The sequence below is a fragment of the Biomphalaria glabrata genome, chromosome 3 (genome assembly GCF_947242115.1).
Source record: "Biomphalaria glabrata chromosome 3, xgBioGlab47.1, whole genome shotgun sequence".
NCBI lineage: Eukaryota > Metazoa > Mollusca > Gastropoda > Planorbidae > Biomphalaria > Biomphalaria glabrata.
This window is the reverse complement of record NC_074713.1, coordinates 48,718,718-48,745,814: the sequence shown is the minus strand read 5'-3', so window position 1 is coordinate 48,745,814 and position 27,097 is coordinate 48,718,718. Positions and strand designations below refer to the sequence as shown.

The 27,097-nt window shown below is 31.8% G+C and overlaps 2 protein-coding genes and 1 long non-coding RNA gene across 7 annotated transcripts in view; 2 read left to right on the top strand and 1 right to left on the bottom strand.

The window, feature by feature from the left end:
- Window positions 1-796: 796 nt before the first annotated feature.
- Window positions 797-26,641, bottom strand: LOC106052001 (uncharacterized). Of its 3 annotated transcripts, XM_056022421.1 has the most exons (14): window positions 26,508-26,641; window positions 25,292-25,377; window positions 21,272-21,446; window positions 12,912-13,001; window positions 11,984-12,108; window positions 10,825-10,977; window positions 10,458-10,576; window positions 8,576-8,727; window positions 6,980-7,052; window positions 6,374-6,485; window positions 5,708-5,832; window positions 4,862-4,937; window positions 3,570-3,685; window positions 797-2,365 (listed from the first exon to the last, which is right to left on the bottom strand). In XM_056022421.1, exons 4-14 carry the CDS (start codon window positions 12,938-12,940, stop codon window positions 2,237-2,239), a joined length of 1,209 nt encoding a protein of 402 aa, XP_055878396.1. In that variant the 5' UTR covers window positions 12,941-13,001; window positions 21,272-21,446; window positions 25,292-25,377; window positions 26,508-26,641; the 3' UTR covers window positions 797-2,236. The 3 variants fall into 3 exon arrangements, with proteins under 3 accessions (XP_055878396.1, XP_013062694.2, XP_055878397.1); XM_013207240.2 differs by lacking the exons at window positions 21,272-21,446; window positions 25,292-25,377; window positions 26,508-26,641 and adding an exon at window positions 16,565-17,147 and having other exon boundaries at window positions 12,868-13,001; XM_056022422.1 differs by lacking the exons at window positions 21,272-21,446; window positions 25,292-25,377; window positions 26,508-26,641 and adding an exon at window positions 16,565-17,147.
- On the top strand, window positions 3,578-5,475 carry LOC129924935 (uncharacterized). The gene is made up of 3 exons (XR_008776802.1): window positions 3,578-3,710; window positions 4,412-4,959; window positions 5,376-5,475. It is a non-coding gene; the product is annotated as an uncharacterized LOC129924935 (long non-coding RNA).
- LOC106051992 (formin-like) overlaps window positions 17,289-27,097 on the top strand; it is a 44,692-nt gene continuing 34,883 nt past the window's right edge. Inside the window, exons 1-6 of one of the 3 annotated variants that reach the window (XM_056022417.1) lie at window positions 17,289-17,468; window positions 21,856-21,999; window positions 23,365-23,603; window positions 24,284-24,478; window positions 25,676-25,847; window positions 26,514-26,683. In XM_056022417.1, the coding sequence (XP_055878392.1) occupies window positions 21,867-21,999; window positions 23,365-23,603; window positions 24,284-24,478; window positions 25,676-25,847; window positions 26,514-26,683 (909 nt within the window). In that variant the 5' untranslated portion in view covers window positions 17,289-17,468; window positions 21,856-21,866. Of the gene's footprint in view, window positions 17,470-21,853; window positions 22,000-23,364; window positions 23,604-24,283; window positions 24,479-25,675; window positions 25,848-26,513; window positions 26,684-27,097 lie in introns of those variants that run through there. The other 2 variants (XM_056022419.1, XM_056022418.1) reach the window with 2 other exon arrangements.

Sequence of the window (27,097 nt, the reverse complement as noted above, 5' to 3'; positions counted from 1 at the left end):
CTTCTGTAAATACTGCACAACACAACAACCAACTCCTAACTCTAGAACTTGACAAACAAGTTCCAAAAATAGTGTGGTACTTTAGTAACTAATACATCACAGCCAATGCTACACAATTGGAAACATGATATACTGACAGCAAATGCTTTACTGTACATCATCTTACAATGGTACTAAACTCTACTTCTTTCTGTCTACAACTGGAATCATACTCCTGCATAATGGACTTACAGAATCTATCTGACTTCACTGACTGAACTCAATTGCCTCTATTACACAATCTGTCACTGGTCCCTGAAAGCTTTCAACCACATGATCAAATCACAGGTCATATTTACCTATAGTGTTCATACAAGTAATGGATTGCTGCCTGGTCATGTGGTTTGAGCGCTGGACTGTCGCTCGGACTTGTCGATGGTCCTGGGTTCAAACCTTGCCCGCTCCCAACCCCCATCATTCTGTGGAAGGTTTCGACTAGGAAATAAATAATCTTCAACTCTGAAGGAACATCCGAAACATGCAAAACATTTTACAAACAAACAAACAATGTTCCTTGTCCATTCACACAACTGACTGCTAAGCAACAGGCTGACCTGTATTTCTGGCCTGTGTCACATGTGTCAATTTACACACATTAACTCTACCACTCCACCACTAGAGTTAAAACAAAATAAACACATTCCAGTAAAAGAAAAATATTAAAACCAAAAAGTTTTAAACAAAAAAAACAAAAAACAAAGCTAAAAAAATAAATGTACAAATTTAAGGAAATAAATTGATTACAATAACAAGAAGATATAAGTATGTATATTGTTTAATGCTGAAACTTCTGTCAAAAAATAATATGAACAATTTTAAAAGAAATATAAATAGGAAAAATTGGAAAATATATTTAAGGAATAACATAAAAGCTTAAAATAGTCGCAAATACTACAAAACTATCTCTGATCAGTACTGTTGTACAAAATATGTAATTATAATGTCACATATCAGTACTGTTGTAGAAAACATACAGTGACAATATCACAGATCAGTACTGTTGTACAAAATATGCAGTGACAATGTCACAGATCAGTACATTTGTACAAAATGTACAGTGACAATATCACAGATCAGTACTTTGCACAATACATACAGTGACAATATCACAGACCAGTACTGTTGTACAAAATATGCAGTGACAATGTCACAGATCAGTACAATTGTACAAAATGTACAGTGACAATATCACAGATCAGTACTGTTGTACAAAATATACAATACCACAGATCATTACTGTTGCACAAAATAGACAGTGACAATATCACAGATCAGTAATGTTGCACAAAATAGACAGTGACAATATCACAGATCAGTACTGATAGTATCACAGGTAAACTTTTACAACAATTGAAAAAGTGCAGAAAGCAGAATGTGAAGTAGATATTTTAAAATTTAAAAACAGACTTGATAAAACTAAACAGATGTGTACATTTAGCTTTGAGCTCTGAGGGGGAAAAAATATTATTTTTATTTATTTATTGTTGTGCTAAAAACATGACACAGGATGAGAAAAAAAATATTATTCACTATCAAACAAGGTTTGAACTCAATGAACTTATCTGTGTGTTGCGTCTTCTCTTTTATTGAATGTTTTTTTTTTATAAATTGAAAAAAAAAAAAAAGAGTCCTTGTAATGACAACACATCTCCAATAAGGATCAATAAAGACAAATCTTAAAATATTTGTGAAATGTCTTGGAATTGAAAACAAAAAATGTTGTTCAATTCAGCAAGGCTTGTGAACACAAATTGATAAAGAAATCTAGTCCAGGTATTCTAGACATTGGTTTAAGAGTTAGAATAACTTCACTGTATAAGAAATATGAACTAAGCTGACTACTATACTATATATCAGTTACTTAATTATAATAGCAATTATTAAACTCTAGAAGATGAAATATCTAGAACACTTCAATACTTGGGGCATGGTCCACAACAAAATGTCAAATTGAAATGTTATTTACAAGATCAATGATAAGAAAACAAAACAAAACAAAAAAAAATACAAAACAAAGATTGGAATCTGTGAGACTGGATATTCATTTCACAAAAAAAAATTTTCAAATCTGCCAGATTTTAATGTTACCAAAATGTTGAGACAGTTATGCAGACAGATTTCACTGGTGTAGATGTAATAACAATTTTTGGGAACTGATTTTCATTTCTCCAAATATTTTAATCTGCCAGTTTTGGAGCTACCAAAATGTTAAGACAGTCATGCAGCCAGATTTCTCTGGTGTGGCTGTAATCAGCTTAGTCTCTCCAACCCACATAAGGTGAAGTTTGTTGGGGTGACGGTGAAGTGTGGACAACTTTCTGCCAGCCTGGGAATTTAGGAACATAAACAAAAAAACTTAAAAAACAAAACAACAACAAACAAAGCTTATAAGAAGTGTAATCGTATCAATTAGTTTGTCATGTCATTAAATTTGTAATAGATCTAGACCAACAACAATAAATCTGTGCGATTAAAAAACATTGTTTTTGTTTACTTTTCTCAATATTTTATGATCCTATCACTTGTCTGGGCCAGTTGGAAAAATTGGGGAAGGGGAGGAAAAAAGGGATATCTGTGTGAATTTTACAGTAATAGGTTTTTAAAAGCATTTACAAAAAAAGGGGAACGACTGAATTCAAACTCATGTCTCTTCAAGCCAACCTTCCAAACCACTCTGCTAGTGAGGTGTTTATGATTATGAAAGATTGCATAGTTATGTATTGTTTGTTTCAAACTTACTTTAAAGCAGCGACCTATATAGGGGACTAACTCAGCTTGTACCACCACTTCAGTCAAGTACAATTTCTTTGCCTTGTTCAAGATACCAAACCAAATAATTAATTACCAATAGATAATTAAATAATTGTTTTATTATTTTTTAATTGATTCCTGTGTTGTCAGGTAGAAGAAAAAAATTTGCAAAATTTCAGCCTGATCTGAGATAGCGTTTCAGAGAAATAACGTGTACGAACTTACTAACAGACTGGCAAAAATAGTGAGTTAATATAAGCTTTGTAAAAATCAGTAATTCCATGGTGTATAAACATGTGTTCATTAAAAACTCTCAATGACTACTAGTGCATAGGACTCAACAAAAGATTCCAATCCTCTCTGATAAAAAATAAATATTTTTAAAGCATTCTTTTATAAACTTTCTTTAAAATAAACTTTCGGCAAGTGTTACATCAGCAAGCAATTAATGTATTCATTTAAAGTTAATTTCTTAGAAGACTACAGATGAAAGGGGAGGTAACGAGGGATATGATTAGTCACATTAAAGATACAGAGTTATGTAATTGAAACATTTTTAAAGACAAATACACTGCTGATAATTTGGCTTGTTTATTTTTTCATAAACTTAAAATGAAAATACTCGAAACCAAATTTTAAATTTGTTCTACATATCAGTAACTGCATTGTATTAGAAAGTTTTGCATTTAATTTTGAATCAATTAACAACTGAATTGATTATTCCTCAGCATCTTTTATGTGTGTAAACATAATTGGGAAATGAAAGGGAAATAACTTACTTTCAAATCCCAGACAACAATCATCCTCTGGTCTCCCCCACTGACAAGCCTTTCACCATGGATGTGTAGACATCTTACAATACCCATGTGTTCCTTGAGAATGTGTTGTACCTTCCCTGAGAGCAGAAAGAGATTGCAAAAGTACTTAGATTTCCATATATTTGTCAAAAGGTTAAGTAAAGTCTGTTTCAGACCTTGCGATCTATAGGGCAGATGAAGTTAAGGTCATCTGTTTCTGTGACCCATGGTTAAAAAGCAGGGTGTCATATGGCCAGCACAACCACCAACCGCCTTTACTTTCCCCAACTAAAGTCAGGTACCCATTAGAGTTAAGTGGACTAAGGGGCGGCCTAAAAATCCCGAAATTCAAAATCCAAGTCTTCACTGAGATTTGAATCCAGGACCCCAGGTTCTGAAGCCAAGCACTTAACCACAGCACCCCCACATATTGGTCATAGTATATACATTTTTTTTGTGGTCAGTCCTTCAAAATGCATTTACCCCACCTTCGTTCCAATCTTCCTTTAAGTTTGTTTATTCTTAAGAAAACTGCAAATTTAATGATATCAGCTTTTGTTTTTATCTTAACATTCTAAGTGCAGTTGACAACTGATAGTCTGCTGTTACTGAACTCTACTTCAACAAAAACCATAAGATATTCTTCAACATAAAAAAGCATGAAAAAGATTAAAAATTTTACAGGCATTTCTTTTTTTCTTCCCCGAACATTTCTCTGAGGTAGAAAGATATACTTGTAATCAACTAATATTGATAAAAAATGAAGCCAACATGTTATCTAAATAATGTCCAATAATGTTTTCATGTTTTGGATGTTCTTCCAGATTTGAAAATAATTACAGCCAATACATCCCGTAGGATGACAAAGATGGCAGCGGGCAAGGTTCGAACTCTGCAGAATTGGGACAAAAGTTCAGAGCTCATACCACATGACCAGACAGACATTTTGTTTTTCTTTTTATATATTACAGCCTTTTCTTCCAAAAAGAATTAATGCATCCTTTGTATAAACATTCTCTTTAATCTCCATTAGACACATTACTAATTAATTATTTTTTAATGTCCATTAGAGACATTATTAATTAATTGGTTTTCATGTTCATAAGAGACATTACTAATTAATTGGTTTTCATTAGTGACATTACTAATTAATAGGTTTTCATAACTTTTTTTTTTGGTGAATCTTAGCAGGCTCAAGCAGCGCTTGGAAAATAAAATTCTTAAATGAATCGTGCGATTAGAGATTTGAACCACTGAATAATTAATACACTTACCCTCATGAGACCAGAGTATGATTGTACTGTCAGAAGATCCTGATGCGATACAATCAGCATTGTAAGCCACACAATACTGGAAGCAAAACATAACAAAAGTATGTCTTCACATTTACTGGATATCAGCTTTTGTTTTTTACATTAACATTCTAAGTGCAGTTGGCAACTGATAGTCTGCTGTTACTACTGAAGCTCTACTTCAAAGAATTTATGTCTATATGCCAAGAAAATGTTAATTATGATGTAATAAGATATTTTCTTAGACTTTCAAGGGTAGATAATAAATAATAGAAGAAAAAGAAAAATTTAACTAAAAAATACAAAACATATAATTTCAACTTTCAAATACAGTACTAAATTATAATTTACGCCAACCAACTATCTAAAAATATACTTACTACTACTAAAAATAATAATAATAAGGCTTGTCTTAGTACAGTATACATTAATTACATGGATTATAAAGTGTAATATTAATAGAGTATCACTTTCGTTTTTGTACATTTTATCTTAGAATGCTATGTAAAATATAGTGTGCTGGAAGAGTGCTGTTCTCAAAGTTCTGCTATCAGAGAAATATATTTCACCTACAAATTGTTAATAGTTAACAGATTATGTATCATCTTGTACCATGTATCATCATATAAATAAAGTAAGAATTTCTAACAGTTCAAGATAATTTTTTGTCCTTTTTGCATCCGAAATTGAAGAAGATATAGAAAAATAGTTATGAAGAGTCAGAAGGACATGATGTATTAATATATATTTAAGCATCAAAGAATATGTAACTTATATGTAATATATTATATTTTTATAAAATAATATATATATATAAATAATTCTAACCACTTCTCCTTTATGGCCAGATAAAACATGCAAGCACAAGCCAGTAAGAAAACTCCAAATTCTCACATCACCATCAGCACTCCCGCTCACAATTTTGCTTGTGTCAAACTGGCAACATGACACCACTAAATAGAAAAAAAAAGGTTATTTTTTTTTTACTAATTATAACAAGCAGACCTAGGAACTATAATAATTGGCTAGTAAGTGCTTCAGACAGTATCTTGATGGTTTGGAGTTTCAACCCTGCACACTTCCATCCTCTTCAGTCCTGCAGGAGGTTTTGACATGGATGTAAACAAATCTACATTTCTGAAGTAAATTCCAAAACTTATAAAACAAAAAAACAAACAAATAAACAATAAGAAAATTGTAAACTAATAGAAAAACATGTTCGTTTTTTCCATGTTAAATAGATAGATGATCTTGGCATATATAATGCAGTGAAAATATTATTGGCTAAAAAGGTTATTTGTTGAGGTCCTTCACAAAAATCCAATAGTGCTGTCATTCTATTTGCTGACTTGATAAAACAGAATGAATCTCCCCCCCCCCCCCCCCTCCCATTACAGCACAAGAATAGAATAACAAAATTTGGGGTCTTAGGTAAAACATTCTGTTACTGACTTCTATTTCATACAATAATACAGGCTAAGTCTCGTTCATTACCTTCACTGTGGCCAACCAAATGATGAACACAGGCTCCTGAGATGATATCCCACAAGACCATGGTTCTGTCCCAGCTACCAGTGACGACATAATTGTCTAAGGAAGACATACACTTAAAAAAAAAGAACAAACAATATGACAGGAGAAAAACAGGAAAAAAAAAGCAATGACTAAAATTCATAGCAGAATGTCATAGTAATCTCAGCCGCACAAAAAGCAGAGAAGTACAGTTGTTGTCAAGAAATAAAACAATCCTGTATCAAAAAATGTTCCATATGCTCAACAGAGGAACAATTTTCTATACCATAAAAATATACCCCAACTATAGCAGAATACTATAAATAAGATAATCTACAACTGAGTGATATAGATAATAAGCAGACTACTTTGGGGCATTCTGGCTGATTGTTGAGTAAATGTTATCTATTCCAAAACAAAAAACAATATTTAGTCTCAAATTTTAAATTTGATAGTAGTAATAAGAAGACTTGTCTGTGAGTCAGGATAAAATAAGCCCCCAATACCTCTCTTATGTACAAGCTAGTTGGGGGATTTTTTTCCCCAATTACTTATGTGATAAAAAGTTATTTAAAAAAAAAATTCTACCTCAATTTCATCAGTGTGAACAAGCATGTGTCTTAACAAGTCATGGGAGACCAAAGACCAGGCACACACAGACCTGAATAAATTAGAATATGAAATCATAAATAAACTTCTATCAAATAATTATCTTCATAGAAGTAATCAATCATAGAAATACTACAGAAATTTTTCTTTCAATTAAATCATTGTGATGTAAGGTGAACAATCTAAACCCTTTGTATTTTTCAAAGAAATTATATACATAAATATATTTATATATTAAATTATATATATATATATATATATATATATATATATATATATATATATATATATATATATATATATATATATATATATATATATATATATATATATATATATATATATATATATATATATATATATATATATATATATATTGTTACGAATCTCACTATCCAGGCTCTCTGCAAACTGCACCATACACCACCAACTTAAAGAACTTGACAACTCAGGGCTCCAAAGTAACGTAACACTTTAATAGTTGAATAAGTAACAGCCAATACTGTACAATTGGCAGCACGTACACTGTACAAATATCTCTCTTGTTAATAGCCGTTCCGCCGTATCGACTCTTGCACTGGCCTCTCCGTCTCGTTTCGGGCTTGCACTGGGTTCAACAGTTCAGGACTGACTTCACACACTAGGCTCGTTGTGTCGGACTCGATCGCAGACCAAGATCAAGACGCCAGCCGTCTCAACTGTACTTGACAGTACTCCGCACTGAACCGTCGTAATGCTCCGTACAGAATCACACCGCTGAACTGTGCTGTAGTCGACCGGACTGTAGTGGACCTTCTGTCGTAAACCTCCTTTCTGAACCTTCTGTCGTGAACCTTGCTGTATTGAGCCCCTTTTCTCAACCCTCTTGACTGCGTCGCCTCCGCTCTTATATAGGGTCCCTACTGGCCTTCTCGAACCGGACAGAACGCCGCTCGACGTTTCTAGGTGGTCAGATGACTACAACTCTCGTGACGCTCCTGAGCTCTGTTCACGACGTCGAACCTTCCCGGACCGCCGTCGATCCTTCCCGAACCGCCGTGTTGACACTTGTCCCGGCTGACCGTCGTAACTCGTCACGGTTGACCGCTCCTCTAGCGCTGGCCTAGGGCGATTTGCGTCGGCTGACTATACACACACCACTACCCCTCTCTGTGCCACCACCAAGTTTATAACAATATATTCCCTTGGACTTCTGAAATTTTAATAAACTTAACCCTTTCTCTCCTAATTTACGATACCAAGGTTGATTTGACCCCATTGAATTAAATTAATTTTGGTTTTATCAACATTAATTTGCGTTGTGTAAAAAGAGCATGCAAACCTCTTTACTTCTATACCTATTATAACATTTTCTCAAAATTAACAAAGAGTTATTGAAGTTTAATTAAAACAGGATAGTGAAATACAAATGAGCAAAATGAGAAATTCCTTTGGAACGTGGAAAATAATTACGGAGTAAAAGAGTTAAATGCATTGGCAATGATGCTTTGCTTAGCATATCAACATTTAGTCTTTGATAATGAAAATGATGAATGGCTAATTGCTTTTAAGTAAGTTTATACTCTGAGCACTTACGCATCAGCCCCTGAACTAATGAGGACAGAGCCCTGGATGCAGAGATGGTTGACACTGTCATGATGTCCAGGCAAGACTCTCTCTCTCTGGCCACTGGTTAAGGTAATGATATGAATTGTTCCATCTCCACAGCCAATAATTACAGAAGTTCCCTGGAAAAAGATACAGTGTAAGATTAATACCAAATTATTTACTGTATATTTGAAGATGTACATACATTAGGAGAAAAACATTTAAATAAATTGAGAACCAAATGGTGGGAAAAAATATTTAAAGACATATACTCAAAAATACTATAACAATGTTAGCACAAAAGAAGAATTAATAACCATTATATATTAATACTTGGGAAAGGAAAACGTCAGAAAAACTTTATGGTGCCATACATGAGAAAACCGTACGGAGGACTCACATTGACCAAAAAATATACCAGCTATATGAAAGTCCCTCCATAGTGATGGAAATAAAAAGGAACAGAATATGTTGGGCAGGTTACCTTGAAACAACGTCAGAGAACAGAGAACAGATTGTTCACTAGCGAAAACCAAAAGGCAGGCATCCCAAAGGCACACCACAAGCACAGTGTTATAGAGGCAGATCTACAACAGCTAAAAGTCCAGGCATGGAGACATTAAGCCCAGGTAGATCAGAATGGAAAGATGTGCTAATGCAGGCCAGGGCCCTCCATGGGATGTAGCGGCACTGGGATGGATGGCATATGCTAGCCTTTTTTCACTTGGAAATTTGTGTGGACAGAACACAAATATTTTTTAAAGAAAATACAGTATTCAAAATTACATAGCAGTCCTTTTTGCCTGGCCAAAGACATCATAGACTCACACTGTCAAATAGTACATCAACTATAAAAGTCACAATATTTTTTTCCTAGAATTTAAAAGTAAGAAACTGTGTCTTAAGAAATATAATTCTGAGAAATATTTTAAATATATCTAAGTTTAAAGGATTTCTTATTACTTACCATATTATAAATAAAAATTCATAGTCCCAGATTTCATAAGTTATTTTAATAAATATGTCAGAGGTTAACTTTGTTGCGATAAGTACGGAAAAATAGCTTAAGTTGTTATGTTGTACAGTGTAATATTGACTTTCAAAACTTTCTGCTAACTACAGTTTTCATTAATAATAAAAAAGGGTATATAAAGCTATTAAACGAAACAAAATAATATACTGTAAAATGTTGATTATCCAGATTAATTGGGAAAATGTTATGCTTGTATACTCGGTTGTCCAGATAACCCAATGTGGAATATTATAATAAACAGTCCATTTCACCAACAATATCAGTAAAATTCATATGAGGTATCGTGCTATATGTAAACTTAAAATAAAATATATGTATACAGAAGAATCTGTTGATTTCTTCACAGATGTGTTTCAGAGATACATTTTATGAGACAGCCAGAATATACCAAGATTAGGAAGCAATGCAATAGACAAAGTTGCACATCAGCACTAGCACTTACAATACCATAATGACATCTGGATCAACATTCTACTGTAAACAAAAAGATTTATGTATAAGGTAGTTACCCTTTCAGCTTAGCAAACTCTAAGGCAGATGATGTAAAGGTCATCTGTTTCTGCGGCCCAGGGTTTATTGAGGGTGTCATGTGGCCATCACAACAACCAACCTCCTTTACTTTTCGTCAACTAATGTTAGGTATTAGAGCTGGGTGGACTCAGATGTGCCCTAAAGATTCCCAAATAAAAAATTCCAGTCTTCACCAGAACCCCTTAGTCTGGAAGCCAAACACTTTACCACTCAGCCACCATGCCTCATATAAGTTAGTTAAATGATTGTAAAAATGTATTAAATGTATTTAATATAATAGAATTAAGATAAAGTTTTAACTCTTACAAATATTTTCACAGCTGTCACAGAGTCAAAAAAATCTTCTACAGTTGTAACACACTGACAAGTTCTGAGATCCCAGATCTTTACAGTTCTATCTGAGCTTCCACTGATGAGACAATCCTCTAGATTATTTTAAGAAATACATAGCAAATATAATCCTTTTTTATCATTGTAAAGTTAAATGCCAATCATCTGACTCTTACTAAAAAAAAAAAAAATCATACTAACAATTAGTAAAATCATAGCTTATTTCTTTTTAAATCAGTTTGCTTTCAATGTTAATTACTTTTTAAATCAAACAAATGCATTATTTTTCTTGACAGTTTTAAGATAACTAAAATAAAAAATAATAATAAAAAAAAATGCATACCTTCACAATCAAGAGCATTAACTTTGTCAGTGTGACCCCTAAGAATAGGGGCCACACAATAACGACCTTTACTCCAGTTTTTCATTAAATGAGCGACTCGTAAGAAGATATGTTTCCATTTACATAGTGGAGAGAGTCTTGTACACTCTGGAACTTGAACCATTAACAAAATGAAGCATTATAAATCACTCAAGTGATAAACCAAACATCTATATTTAATTGGTTTTTATTTGATCTCGTGTAAGAATATATAGAGGAGAGAGAGAAAGGGTTATAAGTGTTAAATAATAGATAATTGCAGGATAGTTGCAGTCATGACATTTGCTTTAAAAAGGCTTTGACAGTATAATCTGATGATTAAAGATCGGTGCAATATTTGACATGAATATGGAGACCCAGTTGTGACCTGCATATTTTGTCAAATCTGATGCTATTTTTATTTATTTGAGATTTATTTTATTTATTTCTATTTATTGGGATTTATTGAAGTTCTCTTTTCATCATGTCCCTTGTCTTTCTTTGGATCTCAAAGGTATGTGCCACAGCTTTCAAAAGAGTCCTCCAGCTATCCCTTTCACAGGTACTTTGATGATAGCTGTTTAAATATATAGGGCTTACTGATGTCTGAGTTATTTTACAAAGCACTTCCAGTGGGGCATTTCCATATTACACCATCCTCCTTTAAGCTCACAAAAAAAAAAAAAAAAAAGATTGGCTAATGGATGTGCTTCCATATGGAATTGGTGTTATATCTAGCACAGCTGTCACACAATAAGTAAAGCCTTATTACTTTCCACACAAGAGAACATGGTTACAAAAACATAACCTAATAAAATATTCAGAAAGACACAGAAAAGGCACATATCTTATTCCATATGCTAGAACAAATTGATACAAGTGCTCATTCTTCCATTAGAGCTTGAGACAGGTTGCCTGAATCAGCTATGACCTAAAAGAGTTTAAGTCTTTAATTAACATGCATGATTAGATTAACACATGGATATGCTTAGGACATAATTGTCTTCTCTTTTGAAGGAATATCTGTAATTTATAAGATAAGCAAATATTTGTGTGGTAATCTTGCCAGCCCTTTACCATTATGGAGATTAGGCAACTTTAGTGGAAATGTTCTAGATGCCTTAGATGCAACTTATCTTACTTTTAAGGTCAAACAGAGGAGAGCTTCCAGTTGAACTGTAGTGGCAAGCATACATTGGCTCAAGATTCAAAATTGGTGGATTGGATTCATATTTCTCCCACCCTTTCAAAATGCATTGATGGTGCCTGTATGAAAAAGAAAAAAAGTAAAAGTCATTTTAATTGTAGCTAATATCAATCCATGTTTCAAATTCGACCATGTAAAATGACATTACCACCAATGATCACAAATATTTAAAGAAAAAATCTTCATATTCATGAGAGGCATCTACAATTATATAGACTTATACATTTTTGAAAAAGACATTTCATATCTTGTCTTCTAACTTGATTATTCTTGACTTTCTTGTGTTGGAATGGTCGAAATTCTCAAAACTTCTAGATCATATTGCTGACAACTTTTGTGTGACAAAAAATAAAAAGGTCTGCTGCTAGGCTTAACTGAAGATGATCAGAGGCTACATTAGCAGCGCCTGGGGCCCTGAACAAGTATCATATCAGGGCCAAGAATATTTGTACAATGGGCTAATGGTGACAAAAAATTCTCTTATAGCCTATTAATTTTGTACCATAATAAATCATAAGTCAATTAAGGTAAGTATTCATTTTAAACTTCTAATATGATTTTGATTTTCAACTTTTGGTTTATTAAACATACAATACAGAGTTTAAGCACATATTATAATAAAAATTATTTTTTGACCTGATGAAATAACAATTTAAAGTTTTTTGTTTTTTTTTGTTTAGAAAAAAATTATGAAAAACAAAAATTATGAAAATCTCCTAAGAACATTGACTCTTCCTTCCAAATTATAAATATGAAAATAAATAAATAAATACATGTGCATATACTAAGAGTGAGAGTGCTACAATTAATTTACAAACCATAAGAAATCACTATTTCCAAGTTCTCTCCACTGAACACATACTTTCTGGACTGAGGCCAGTTCCTCAGCATTTAAAAAGGATAAAATTTTGTATGTTAATTCTGAAGGAAGCACTTGAGTAAAATCTTCATCCTGAAATTAAAGTTCAAATATATTTATAGCAGCGGCAAGGATAATAATTTAAAAAAAAAATTAATTTAATAAATTAATTTATAATGATTTTCAATAACTTAAGGTAATTTAATATTTAAATAATAATAATAAAAAAAAAAACTCAATGCAGAAAATATGAAAACAGAAGTAAAAACTCCTTTAAACTCTTATATACAAGCAAATATGTAAGATATCTCTATAGCATTGTTTCTCAAACTGTGGTCTGCTGGCTCCAGAGATAACCCAAGGGGGTCTGTTGAAAGATAATATTATATACAATTTTCTTCTTCATTGTTCTCATTTTTTATGTCGGAGGGTTCAGGTCAATAATCCTCTATCTGAGATGAACTGAACTGTGCAGTGGTTTCCAGTTCAGACAGTTTTCTGTATAGTTTTTCTGATATAGGAGGGTTTTGGGGCTAGAGTCTTATTTTGGCTTCTTGATAAAGAATGCAGCTTTGAAGGACATGGTCAGCATTCTCTGATGATGCTCCACAAGGTCAAGTTTTGCTAGTCAGGACTTTTAGGTTTCGGAAAATATCTTGTCTCATTCTGTTGTGTCCAGTTCTGAGTAAAAAAATTATGTGTTGGTCATGTCTGTATACAATTAAAATAACTTCTTTGCTAAAAGCTAGTTTTATCAGATCGGATAATTTGAATAATAATCAATGTGCCCCTAACTATTATTTAATACAGTATGTCTATTATATACTATTCAATGATGACTTAAACCAAAGATTTGAGAATATTCTTCCATTGGATATTCCCAACTGGGTACTGAACCCTTTTGCCCATAGATAAACTCAAATCCAATCACAGATGAATCCATGCTAATGTAGGGGCAGCTTATTTAAATATCCACAAACGAGGAACTTAAACCAACGTCTAAACAATAATACTATTAATTACATATTCCAAATTTATATCCTGCATTATGGGTCATTGTGAAAATTTTTTGTTGACTGCTTTCCCATCTTCTTGTTTGTAGAACATGGATTTATTTCCCCTAAATGAGCCTCATCACAAATAAAAGTTCTAAACTGACTCAAAATTTGTGCTTGTTGAGCCGGGCATAAATATACTCATAAAATCTCATCTGTCATTAATTATTTTTTATTTTATTTTTAACAAAAAGTTATAATCTCAATAAACACTCCTTTGACAAAATGTTTAATTTTTTTTTTACATTTGTTTCTAATATTATTATATATCCTTTTTGTATCTTTTTCACATAGGAGTATGTCTGTGTGGCATTTTAAGTCTCAAGAGATGATCTTTACCCTTTGCAACTTCTTGTGTGACTAAAGAGGCCAATCCTTGATGCACAGCTGTGGTCGCAGGCTGGGCATATGTAATCACCAGGCGCCATTGCATTTTCACCCTTCTTTCTGCTTCTGATGTGTATGGCATCTGCAAACAGAGATCCTTCCTTTATGCTCTCTCTCCATATGGATCCATCCAGTGCTACTTTTCTCAGCTGCTAGTGTCGATTTTGAAGAGCTTCATGTCGCATTTGCATACATCTATATACCGTAAAAGTGGGCAACCAGTGGCTCTCCTGCCTTCTATTAGATCGCCACACAAAATGTCCTGTGGAAGTCGACCCACTGGCATTCTACTAGAACCACTAGAAATTGTTGATCAATTTGCTTTCTTGGCTCCATCATATCCAACAATGCTCTACTGGATAAAGACATTAACAACAGGATAGCCAAAGCAATGGGCACCATGTCATGGTTGCAGAAAATGGCGTGGGACAACATATTGCTAACAATACTAAAGCCGTAGTCTACCGGACCTATGTGATGAGCACTTTGCTATGCGGAAGTGAAACATGGTCAACCTACTCATGGCAGGAGTATGTGGGCAAGATTAGATAATTAATGAAATCCCAAGGTACCAGGGTAAAAAATGTTTGAGAACCTCGACATCTGCTCTATATTATTTAAAGGAATTAATATATATTATTATATTGTTCGACCTGATCAAAAAATTGTTGAATTAGCCTAAGAATGCTAACAAATCTTTCTATCTAAGATTTTTGCAAAGGCAGTATATAGATCTAGGATGGATATAATATTTTGTAGCCCCTGCCTCTGCGGTCATTTGCTGTAATCTAGATGTCTGGAAATGATTTAAGTAATTTTAATTTAGATCTAGATTCAAAACCTATTTTAATTTTGAATCATCCATGTGTAATCATAGCCAAAGGAGAAAAGGAAGATGGAGATCTATATAATCATTAAAAATAAACTTGCAATATACAGACTCTAGAGACAATAACAATATATATACAGACTCTAGACAACGACAAAAACAGAATTTAATCTACAATTGTCAATTACAGTGAAGTATAGAATTGTACTAGATTTAGTAGATCTAATAATTAAATTTATTGATTTTTAATTACTGGTAGATCAGCCAGGAAAACCAATGACTTTAGATCTCTAAATTTAGTGTAAAAATGTATATGTAAGACTTGTAGAGATGTAGATCTATGTTGTAGACAATATAATTCTAGACTCTAAATGTAATCTACATTTAATTTAATGATAAATATAGACATATAGATCTAGATTGACTAGATCTAATATTTATATTCAGAGATTAGATAATTTATAGAACTAGTAGTAATAATAATATTACTCTAAATCTATACTCTAGATCTTTGATTTTAGTCAATGCTGATGATCTATCCTTCTATATGGTTAAACTTAAAATGTATGTCTTTGATCAATTAATTTTTTGTGTGTTTTTGTTCAAAGATATGTACTACTTGTGGCATAATTATAAAAATGCATTATTAACTTTTTTTTTTACTAGACTCACTGGTAGGCCTATATCCAAAAACTATATTGTGGTCTAAACTGTATCAATAACTAGACTTAGACTATTGAAGAACCATAATATTCAAATACAAAATCTAATAATATACTCAGAAATACACAATTTTAAGGATAAAGACACATTCCTCGTTCCATATGCTAGGACAAATTTGTACAAATGCTCCTTCTTCCCTAGTGATATTACTATTAGAGCATGGAATAAGTAGCCTGAGCCAGCCAGGAAAACCAATGACTTTGCAGAATTTAAATCATTGGTTAACATGCATGACTAAATACATGACGTGTAGGACGTGATCATCTTCTTTTCTGAAGTAACGCCTGTATTATATAAGAAGAACTATTGTAGATGTTGTCTAAAACTTTATAGATAATTCCAGAATCTAGATATAGTAGAGATATAACTTAGTAGCTCATATAACTGAGACTATCTAATCTAGAATAGGTCTAGATCAAATCACAATTTTAAGATTTATTAAACAGAAAATTATATGACAATTATATAATATAATATCCTTAATATCACATTCACAGACTCTAGACCGACTAGGCAGGTCTAAATTAGTCTAGACGTCTAGATATAATATAGATTAATATAGATCTAATTAATTAAAAGCATAATAATGTTAAATATAGATCTAGTAATACTATCATATAGATGGAGATCATATACTTTATAATACTAGTCTAGTAATTTACCATCATGAGTCATGCTCAGAATTAGAATAAAAAATATAATTGATAATAATTGATCTAATCACTAATCATCACATTGTTTTGGAAATTTCAAATACTAATAGATCTAGAATCTAGATTCTAGATCTACTTATAGCTCTAGATCCCTGGATTGGCTAAATCAGATTACATCTAGAACTATCTGGGTTCTAGTAGATTAGAGCTATATAAGTATATTATATATATATCAAGTCTAGATTACTCTAGATCAGATGTAACTAAAGACGCCACCAAATTTAGGTTTAAACTACAAGTGCGTCTATTTTATATAGATTATAAACAAAAACACATGTTTTTTATGTTTTTTTATTTTAGAAGAGTTTCAAATGTACACCGCACTTACCCAAATAAGTAAAGTATTTGAAAAATAAAAACTTTATCTACTGACCGAAACTTCAATTAAAATCTGCGTACCTATCTTACATTATATTTTGAGGTTAAGACTATATTTAAATCTAGGCATATAAAAGATGTAAAACATAAAAAATATAGATCTGAATTTTTCAATATTTTAAATTTTCTTCTGAATAAAGTATTTGATAAAGGGTAGAAAATACTAGATTTAATATTCTCAACTTAATATTGAAATTGAGTCATAATGAAATAAAGAATATGCATGCTTTTGGTAAATAGATTTAGACTAGTTCAAGATCTATATAAAACATAAAGATGTTCGTCTGTTTACTAAAAAGTGAAAACAAATCCAGACATTCAAGAGTCAACATTACATAAACCTAGACTTCTAGATCTAGATTATTCTAGATTAAGATAGTTAAAGAAAATCTAGAATGGATATAAAATATATCTAACTAGAATCATCTAGATCTAGCTTTGGTGATTTAGATTACACTAGTCTATTACACTTACAGCTGAGTAAATGATTTTTATGATTACTTACTTAAGTTAGAGACTTAAGTCTTAACTTAAACTTATGACTTATGACACTTATGTTAACGTTTTACTAATCTAGAATCTAGATCTAGACAGTAGACTTGAGTAGACCTACCTAGATCTATGTCTAGTCTACTTACAGACTACTAGTGACTAGTCTAGTTTAATTACTAAGTGAACTAAGCCGTTTAAGCTGACTAAGACTAAGTCACTAAGGTTATTAAAAGTAATAAAAGTTTTAGCAGATATTCATATGATATTGCCAAGGCAATATCAACAAAAATCAAATCAATTTATTCAATGTATGATATAATATATAATCTAGTCCTAGATCTATGTCGTCTATGAATGGATATCCATGATTTAGCCAAATCATTATTAATTTATTTTAAAATTAGGCACCCCAAAACTTTATTATTATTTACTGCATTAAATGAAATACATTTTTTCTATTAAATATCAATTTCTATTGGTCAAACTAAGACATTTCAAAAATCATTTTTGATAAATTCCACTTAAGTCTAGATCTAGTAATCTAGTAAAGATTCTGTGATATTATATACACTGGCAATGTCCGCTAACAGGAAGTGGCCCAGTGACAGCGGCTGTGAAGAAAATAATAGAATCTAGACTAGAGTAAAGCTGCCATATCGAACACCCCCCTTTTGTATACCATACATATCGGACATCTCACCTTATTTTTATTAACGTGTCATTATTTTGATAATTAGTACAGAAATACTGTGGTATTATGGTGCGCGATCCATTAGTCTATTTTTTAACCCATTTAGTTCTGTATACCCTGTGCAAGATCGTTTTTCTACTAGGCCATAAAGAACACTGGTATGAAAGTGTGTTATTTTGACATCATACACATGAATGGGGGTGCTTCTGGAACTAAGGCTACTATATAGACCCATAGTGCATTAGTCAAACAAGAACTATCTATAGATATATATGGATTCAGGATTGAGAGGAGAACATATATATTACACTTCCCTTGCTTCCTATTAAACCTATTCAGAGTTATAAGGGGTGTTTGATAAGGTTTAGCATTTTAGAAAACAATTTTTTTTATTGAGTGTTCATGTATTTTTATGCAATGTTTTCTTTAATGTTCAAAGCAAAAATAAACATAATCAGTAAATTTTTAGTATCTTAAAGACATAAAAAAACACTAGCAATTTATGTTTATTATACATTATTTTGACAAAAACGAATTTGTTTCGTACAAATTAAAAAACATTTTTTTTTCAGATTTACTTCCCTTTGCCCCCCAAAATAATTTATATTAAGTATGCTCTCCCCTGCCATTGCTAAATCTTTTTATATAAATAGCATTGACTTTGCCTAAATTTTGAACTATCACTGTGACATGTGTATGGCAATTAGTTTTTTCTTTTCTTTAGCACTTGGTAGTTCATCTCTTGCTTGACCAGAAAATACCTGAAATTAAAGAAATAGATGATGATTAAAATATTTTTTAAATGCATATTGTCTGATATGGTTTATAAGGTGTTCGATGTCGTAGTCAGAGAAAAAAAAATTTGTCTGATGAAGTTTACATTTTGTTATACCTACCCCATCCCTCTTTGACATCAGATTTTATTTTAACTACAAAAGTTGAAATTGTGCAACAGATCTAATTTTATGGACCAATGGATGACGAGTTTATAAATGGTTTCATTTTTTTTCTAGGTCTAGCCAATACGGAGCTACAATAATTCAAATGCGAAAAATCGCCTCGATTTGGCTTAACTTGTTCGATATGGCAACTTTACTCTATATCTAATAAAAAATTGTTTGTACAATCTTTATGTTAAAACTGATTACTTAAAACATTGAAAAACACAAAATTAAGCTTTTTAATGCTAATCCTAAATAGTCTATGTTTTAATGTTTTATTTACAAAAACTATAAAATTATATAACAATATAGTAAAAAAGAAAAAGCATGAAATGTTCAACATTATCCAGTACTATCCAGGTATATAAGTCTATATTTTTTAATATTTGGAGTGCAGTTGAACCAAACACACTGAGAATCCACTGTATATTCATATGCTTATCAGTTATGTAATAATAAATTCCACTTTTTAAAAATTCTTTTCATTGGGTTACAGTCATCATTTGGCATTATATTTCAAGTTTGTTAGCTTTGATAAAGTCTATAGACTCAATCTTCCTGTGCTAATTAGATACACAAGTGACTAAATTTTAAAAGTAATTATACATAATAAATAATGGTGTCTTAGAGGTAAACGTACTATTCTACGATATAACACTAGGACCTAAAGAAATTATATGATTCTAATGTCACTGAAACTCAATCATGTTTTTATTTACTATCAGAAATTACGTTCTACTCTTGATTTTTAATGATCCCTAAATAAAATAATATAAATATTTATAATTATTATTATAATATTTTTTTCACATAACCATACATCAATGAGATATAAAATAATTTGCTAATGTAACAAATATATATATATATATATTATTGGTGAAAACAAACAAATCTATGTACTAAATCAAGTCTTGATTTCTGTTGATTCATATTTTATATCAGTAATTGATTCTTACAGTTGTATATTCTGATAATTGAAGTGATATGTTCACTGGGAGTGTACGTCATAAAAAAAATTAAATTTAAAAAGAATGTGCTACAAGTGTTAAATCTGTTAATTAATTATAATACTAGGATACTTTATGTTTCTAAATCAATTAGTTTTATTTGAAAATAATTTATATTTTATAATAAATTACTTACATTTTCCGAACTGATATCATTTTTGACAATGTTGTCACTTTCAAGCACAATAAAAAAATAAAACACTACTGTAAAAATTAAACGGCTGAGGCAAAATGTAGAAAAACATGTTCTTAAAAAAAAAAAAAAAAAGAAATAGAAACAACTTTTTAAAAATATTTTTTTTTAATAATTTTTTAGAAATAGTTTTTTTTTCATATAATTTTTTTTGAAACGTACTCTGCCAGTGTACAAATTAGGATATGGGATATTATAGTACTACTTACTAGACCTAATAATAGATCTAGAATCTAGATCTAGTAATTTTTTAAAATAATATTTTATATATATAATTGTACACTTTTTCAATTTTGAATTTTAATTTATAATTAATAATATGAATAGGATTATAAATTAAAATATTATAAACATGTAGACTAGATCTAGACTCTATTAACTTCTTAATAACTAGAGCCTATATGTTACTGTACATAAACAAATTAATTGGAAGTGTCAACGATTAAACAAAGTTTTTGCTAGCTTAATACTTCTTATTATTGGGATTTTTGCTTTTTTTTCATCATCGTCAATGGATACAAATATTACTCATTATAGTTTCTTTACCTCTTCTAGATAAAGTAAGTAGCAATTATACATAAAACACTGAACCATAACTTCAAATACAAAAACAAAATCTTATAAAACACTCAGAAAGACACAACAATAAAGGCACATTCCTCGTTCGATATGCTAGGACAAAGTTGTATAAATGCTCCTTCTTCTCTAGTACAATTATAGCATGGAATGGGTTGCCTGAGCCAGACAGGAAAACCAACGACTTGGCAGAATTAAAGTAAAAAAAAATTGAAAAAAAAAATATAGATCTCATTTAAACAAATTTTCATCATTAAGGCTTTATAATTAAAGATGAGTACATTCTCATTTTAGGTACACTTAAAAGTTCATGGAATCCAAATATTAATTTGAAAAGCTGATTTTATTTTGGTCATGAGTATTTAATAGATTTACCTTGATTTGTATTGAACCACTTGATATTTTTGTTACATGTCTATTAGTCTTGCTCTTGTTGATTTGATTAGCTCAAAAAGAGAAAAACAACAGATGTATAATTCAGCTTTATGCCAACAGCATCCACCTTGATTTAAATTTTCCCACTGTACAGATGCTGATATTATGGTCAGTTCTAAAAAAAAAAAAGAAACAATAAGATGTATTGTGAGTGAAGTATTCTTAGAAAAAAAAAGTCCTGGTACAAAATTAATGTTAATATATTTTGAAAACTTGGCCTCTGTCAGTTGTAGAACATGTGACTTGGAGCCCAATTCAAGAGAGACATTCCCATTCATGTGTATCGCAGGTTAAGGTGTCATTCTCTTTGGTGGTAGAGGAGCCAGCCATTGGTTTGGCAGGCTGTTCTTCCAGAGCAGATGCCAATGCTTTTTCGCTGTCCATAGCTTTCTTGGTTACCATCTCTATCCACATACAACACAGTGGTATTATTATCCTTTTTAAAGATGTTTGATTTTTTTTTTATGGCAACATTTAAGAAATTTTCCCATTAAGTTCACAATAGAACTTTTTTTTTTTAACAGATAATGACTCCATGATGGCTGATTATTACAAGACAGACATTATATTTGAGGAGGGCCGTTTGAGCCGCTCACCTTCACCAACCTTGATATATCCTTTAGCCAAAGCCAGGAAAGAAAATACAGTCCTTGAGACATCAATGACTGGTAACTTTCTTTTCAAATTGTATAAGCACTGTCAAATTTTAATTTCATAATAGCTCTGTTTTTTTTTTCCAACATCTATGAATAAGAGATTATTTTTGAGAACAAGCAACACTTCTGTACTTTTTATTTATGAGAATTTTAATTACATTTTTGTTATAGTATGCTTATTTAACCAATTTTCTTAATTCCTTGCAAAGTAATGGTGGCTAAGAGATAATCTTAAAATGTAGATGTAGAATATTTTTAAGAATTTGTAATGATTGGAAGACTTCGTGCCACAGCATTTTTGCTCTCAAGGGATCAAATGGTTATAGTATATAGTGCAATTCACTAACCTCAAATTGGTAGAAGATAAAGTGTGCCTTTGAATTATCTGAGTTTGAGTTACACTTCTATAAGGGAAGTAACTAAATAAGATATGAAAAAATTTGTTGTTCTATAAAATTACTTCCCTTACTAATGAAGTTATCAAAGCCAAGGATTTTTCATGCTTCATGTCAGACATTTTTTTTGTACAAAATATTAGTCCATATACTGCAATAGCTTTCTTGCAAAGTTTTTTTTCCCCATCATTTTTATTACAATTGTAAGAGATTTGTATTTTATCTTTAAGGACTAGAAATTTAAGATATCGACTACAGAGTTGTCGTTTAAAATTTAGAAAAAATGGTTATAGCAAGTGGTTTTTATTACAACGTAGTGCAAAATATCTGTGTTTGTGTGTGACTTGGAGAGAGAGGTGGGAGAATGTCTTGAGGACAAGGAAGATTGAGAAGAAGGAGAATGTCAGATGACCTGCCTTCGTCTCTCACTAGACATGCACATTCTGAATAGGCCATGAGCCCCTAGGAATACATAGTGTAACATACATAATATTTATGTTATGCATACATATACCATTCTAAAAATCCTTCCATGGTAGGGTATTGGAGGATTTGTGAAAACAACAAATCTGTTCGCTTGCAGCGGTAGTTGAAAAAGATGTGCAGCAGGTGTGGAATTCTCTTTTATTATTATTTTGTTTAATTAGCCATGACTGGACATAACTGACTTCCAATTAAATGACAAAGAAGGAAAAACTAGTATTTTTTATACCAGTTTGAATTACTGGATGCCAATATATATATTTTTTGACAGATCTGGTCTAATCTGCTACTTAATCTAGTCTTGGATCAGAGAATTGCACTATTTATTGAATACGTTATAGACTTCATAGGTCATACAAATACATTATACCAATGTACTGCTACATGTACTACGAAATTTCTATTTCTTCCAAACTTATTTTACTTTTGTTTTTTTAGAATGACATTTTAAACTGTCAGTACTATTTGAAATGCTTGTTGTATTTTCTCATTCACTTAGGACAAGTAGATGAAAACTCTCCACCGTTTCCATTTGATCCTGTGGAGAATGTGTTGGATAAATCTCAGAATAGTTTAGGAGCTTTCAATAGTGTTCTCAGCCGGAGTTACTCTCGATCGCCAGAAGACTCTAGAGTTCATCAGAGAAGGAGGAGATCCAAAGAAGTGCCAGCAGAGCACCAGAAGATGGCTACTCCAGGGAAGTCACCCAAATCACCATTGGTGACAGACATAGATCAGGTCTGTTAATTATTTTCTTAGCCATGGAAAAGCAATATCAAAATTTTACATAAACCTATGTTCTATTAGGAATATGAATCAGAGCTCATATTTGTTTGCTAGGAAGAATATGGGATGTACATATGGCTGGAAACTACAATATATGCCTGAGAGATTTACTTTTAGGCCTATTCTGTTTGGACATTTATATGTAGTCAATCTATAAAGACAAAACATTACGAGAATAATTTTGTTTAATAGAATGTTGTAGTCCCATTAAAATCTAATGGGTGGCTGCTAATTGCAACTGGTATGCTATGGTCCAGAGGTTGAAAACATGCTGGTTGCCATCCACTGCCATCCTGCAGGAGGTTTAGAATAGGATAAAATAATATTCATTTCTAAGGAATGCCAGAAACTAAACAAAATGAACGGTTAGTGTTGAATGGAATGTAAAATTCATCAGTTTGATAGACATATTGTCTGCGCAACAACAAAATGCTTTTTAGTTTTCCCATCAATCGTGATGGTTTAAAAAAAAATAAATCCTAAAACGTTTAATACAGGATGCAGCTAGAATTAAGCTCAGGATAAACTTTAATCAACCAAGCACATTATCTACCAAGTTCTATTCTTTTTATTCAAAAGGTGAAAATGAAAAGAAGTCTCATTTTTTTTTTTGCTTTTTTTTTTTCAATCAGGCTATGGCTCAGGTAGATGAACGGAAATTGAAGGCGTTGTTTAGTGAGGGCAAAGCCATGAGTCACCACCCTTCAGAGCAGGCATCTTTCAGTTCAGACAGAGGTGGAACTAACCAGGAAGAGGACGATGAAGAGGAGACTAATATAGACGATGAACCTCCCAGTGCTAAGATGATTGCCAGTCTCAAACAGAAGGTAAACTCACATTTAGAATGTACTAGTTGGTTGATAGCCATTACATATAGCCAATAGACATTGAACCTCTCCAGTACTAAGAAGATTGCCAGTTCAAACATAAGATTAACTCACACTATCTCTCATAAAATCTTCTTGTAAATAGCTGGAAAAATAAGAGAAGTTGGTGTGTGACTTATAAAAGCTGAGAAGAATTTTAATGTCTTCAAACATGCGCAGACATTTTATTCTGCTGACTTTGCATTTCTTAATACCTGTGCATTCTCTTCTAATCTTTTTTAAACACTTCTTTTTTCCCCTATGCCCCCTCCTCCTTTCCCAATTATTTCTATTTGTAAGAACTCTTATTTGTTCATAAAATGCTTTCTATCAGTTCTTTTGTTTCAGATTACCTAACTGGGCAAAACATAAAAATCTAAGTTCCTGGATTGTTTCCCTTTTTAAAAAAAAATTATTAATTTTTTAAGATACGAGATGAAATAATTTTATTGGTGCAATCAAATGGAAATTCAGTTTGACCACAATTTGACCATCTCAGAGTAACTACAACAATTTTGGATGCAATGCTTTTATAGGGAAAAAAACTGGTGAGAAATAAAATGGCTCCTTCCCTATGTGCAGTTTCAAACCTACATAGCCATAAGCCTCTCATCTACCACATTCAGGCTCTTATATACCATTTCCTTATAAACCAATTTTGAATGACATTCTGGCCTGAAACATCTCCCCTCTTATTCAGTCTGACCACAAATGAATTCCCCCCCCCCCCCCCCCCCCCCTCCAAACTTTCCATTTTATCAAGAATCTTCTTACCTCACTTCTAATGCTTTATGGGTTGCACTTTTCATTAGCTGTGCTGAAAAATAATCTGCTGATTTGCATAGGCCATTTCCAAATCCCTGAATAATGACGACATATAGGATTACATTAACAACACATTTGCAACTTAAAACAAAGTTTGTACTCCAGATGCAATTCCTTCAATCTAGTTACCTATTATTATGAAATGAAAATGTGTGAAAAATAATAAATATCAATATTTTGAATATTTGTTCATTTGTCACATTTTATCATGATTGAATTTCTTTGACATCCCCTTTACCTTTGATGCTAGGGTTTATATTTATGTGTCTTGATTTGCGCTATTACTTTTATTCTACATGAGATGCATACTTAACAGAATTCTTTTATGTTCAGTCCTTAGATGCTGAGTACTTGGAGGAAACTCCCAAGCTAATTGTATCCAGTGGCTCACGGAGAAGGCAGATGAATAGAGAATTTGTGCAGTCCCTAAGTTTTGATGAGGCCATCAAGCGACCAGTATCCTTGCCTCCTGAGTTGGACAGGAGAAAAGGTGTCAGTTTTGATGGTCAGCAATTTTTTGTTTTTATTGATTCTTTAAATAAATGTGATGAAGATCATCTGTCTTCTTATAAACTACAGACATTCCTTTACAAAAATAAGATAATTGAACTCTACACCTGTTGATTTGTTGTTTAGTTGTGCATGTTAATTAGAGACTTAAACTCTAATAAGAAATTAGTTTTCCTGGCTGATTCAGGCAACTTGTTCCATGTTCTAATTGCACTATGGAAGCAGGCACACTTGTATGAATTTGTTCTAGCGTAAGGAATAAGAAATGTGCCTTTATCTTTGCGTTTTTCTGATGGGCTGTGGATAGACAGCTGCAAATCAGTGAAAAAACAATAATAGTTCTGTCTATTAATTGGGCTTGAGTGTCAAAATTAAAGAGGATTAGTGTAGCATATCAATCTCATGCTTTTTCTGGAATCTTCCTTAAACTAGTATCAAAAAACTATTCTCATTATGCTTACATAACAGATGACTATTTTATGTGCATTGGATAAGACTTAGTATAGTATGTTTTCTTTGTTTTCCACAATGCCAGATTGTTAATCATATCGCAGTTAGATTTAACCCTTGAAGCACTTACTGATTATAAGTCTAAAAAAAAATTAATTAAAATGACAACTTGCTTTTCTAATTGTCTGATTATTATTTAATTTACCTTAAGGCGAAACTCTGGTCAACTGGCTAAGTTCAGAATTCAATGAGTCACATCATCTGCATGTCATACTGACCCGGCATGATTTTCGGCTTCTGGTGGCCCAGTTCTGTACACATTTGCTATCTGCTGGTATCCTGTGTGAAGTGGACAAGAAACACAAGGAAAGTATATTTAAGGTGAGATACATTTGTAGTGTACTAGTCCTTATTCTTATACTCAACTAGAATTCTCCAATCCTCCCTAAATCATCTGACTCAAAGGCAATATTTTATAGCGCTGCATTTTGAAAGCTTTTTTTTTTCATAGTGTATTTTCTATACATTTGTATTTATGTTGGGTTTTTTGTTTCGCTGCAGCAACAATTTTTTAAAGATAATCTTAATAAAGGCATACTTTGTCTTTTTTGTAAAAACTGTTTTTAAAAATTGGTAATAAGAACCCATAGACTCGGAGCAAATCTTTTATTTCATAACTAGATGCCACAGGACAATATTTATTTTTGGATGCAACTTTTTTAAAAACCATTTTTATTGAAAGATCTCAAATTATTAAGATTAGGGAAACAACAGTTAATCTTCAAGCATTTCTCT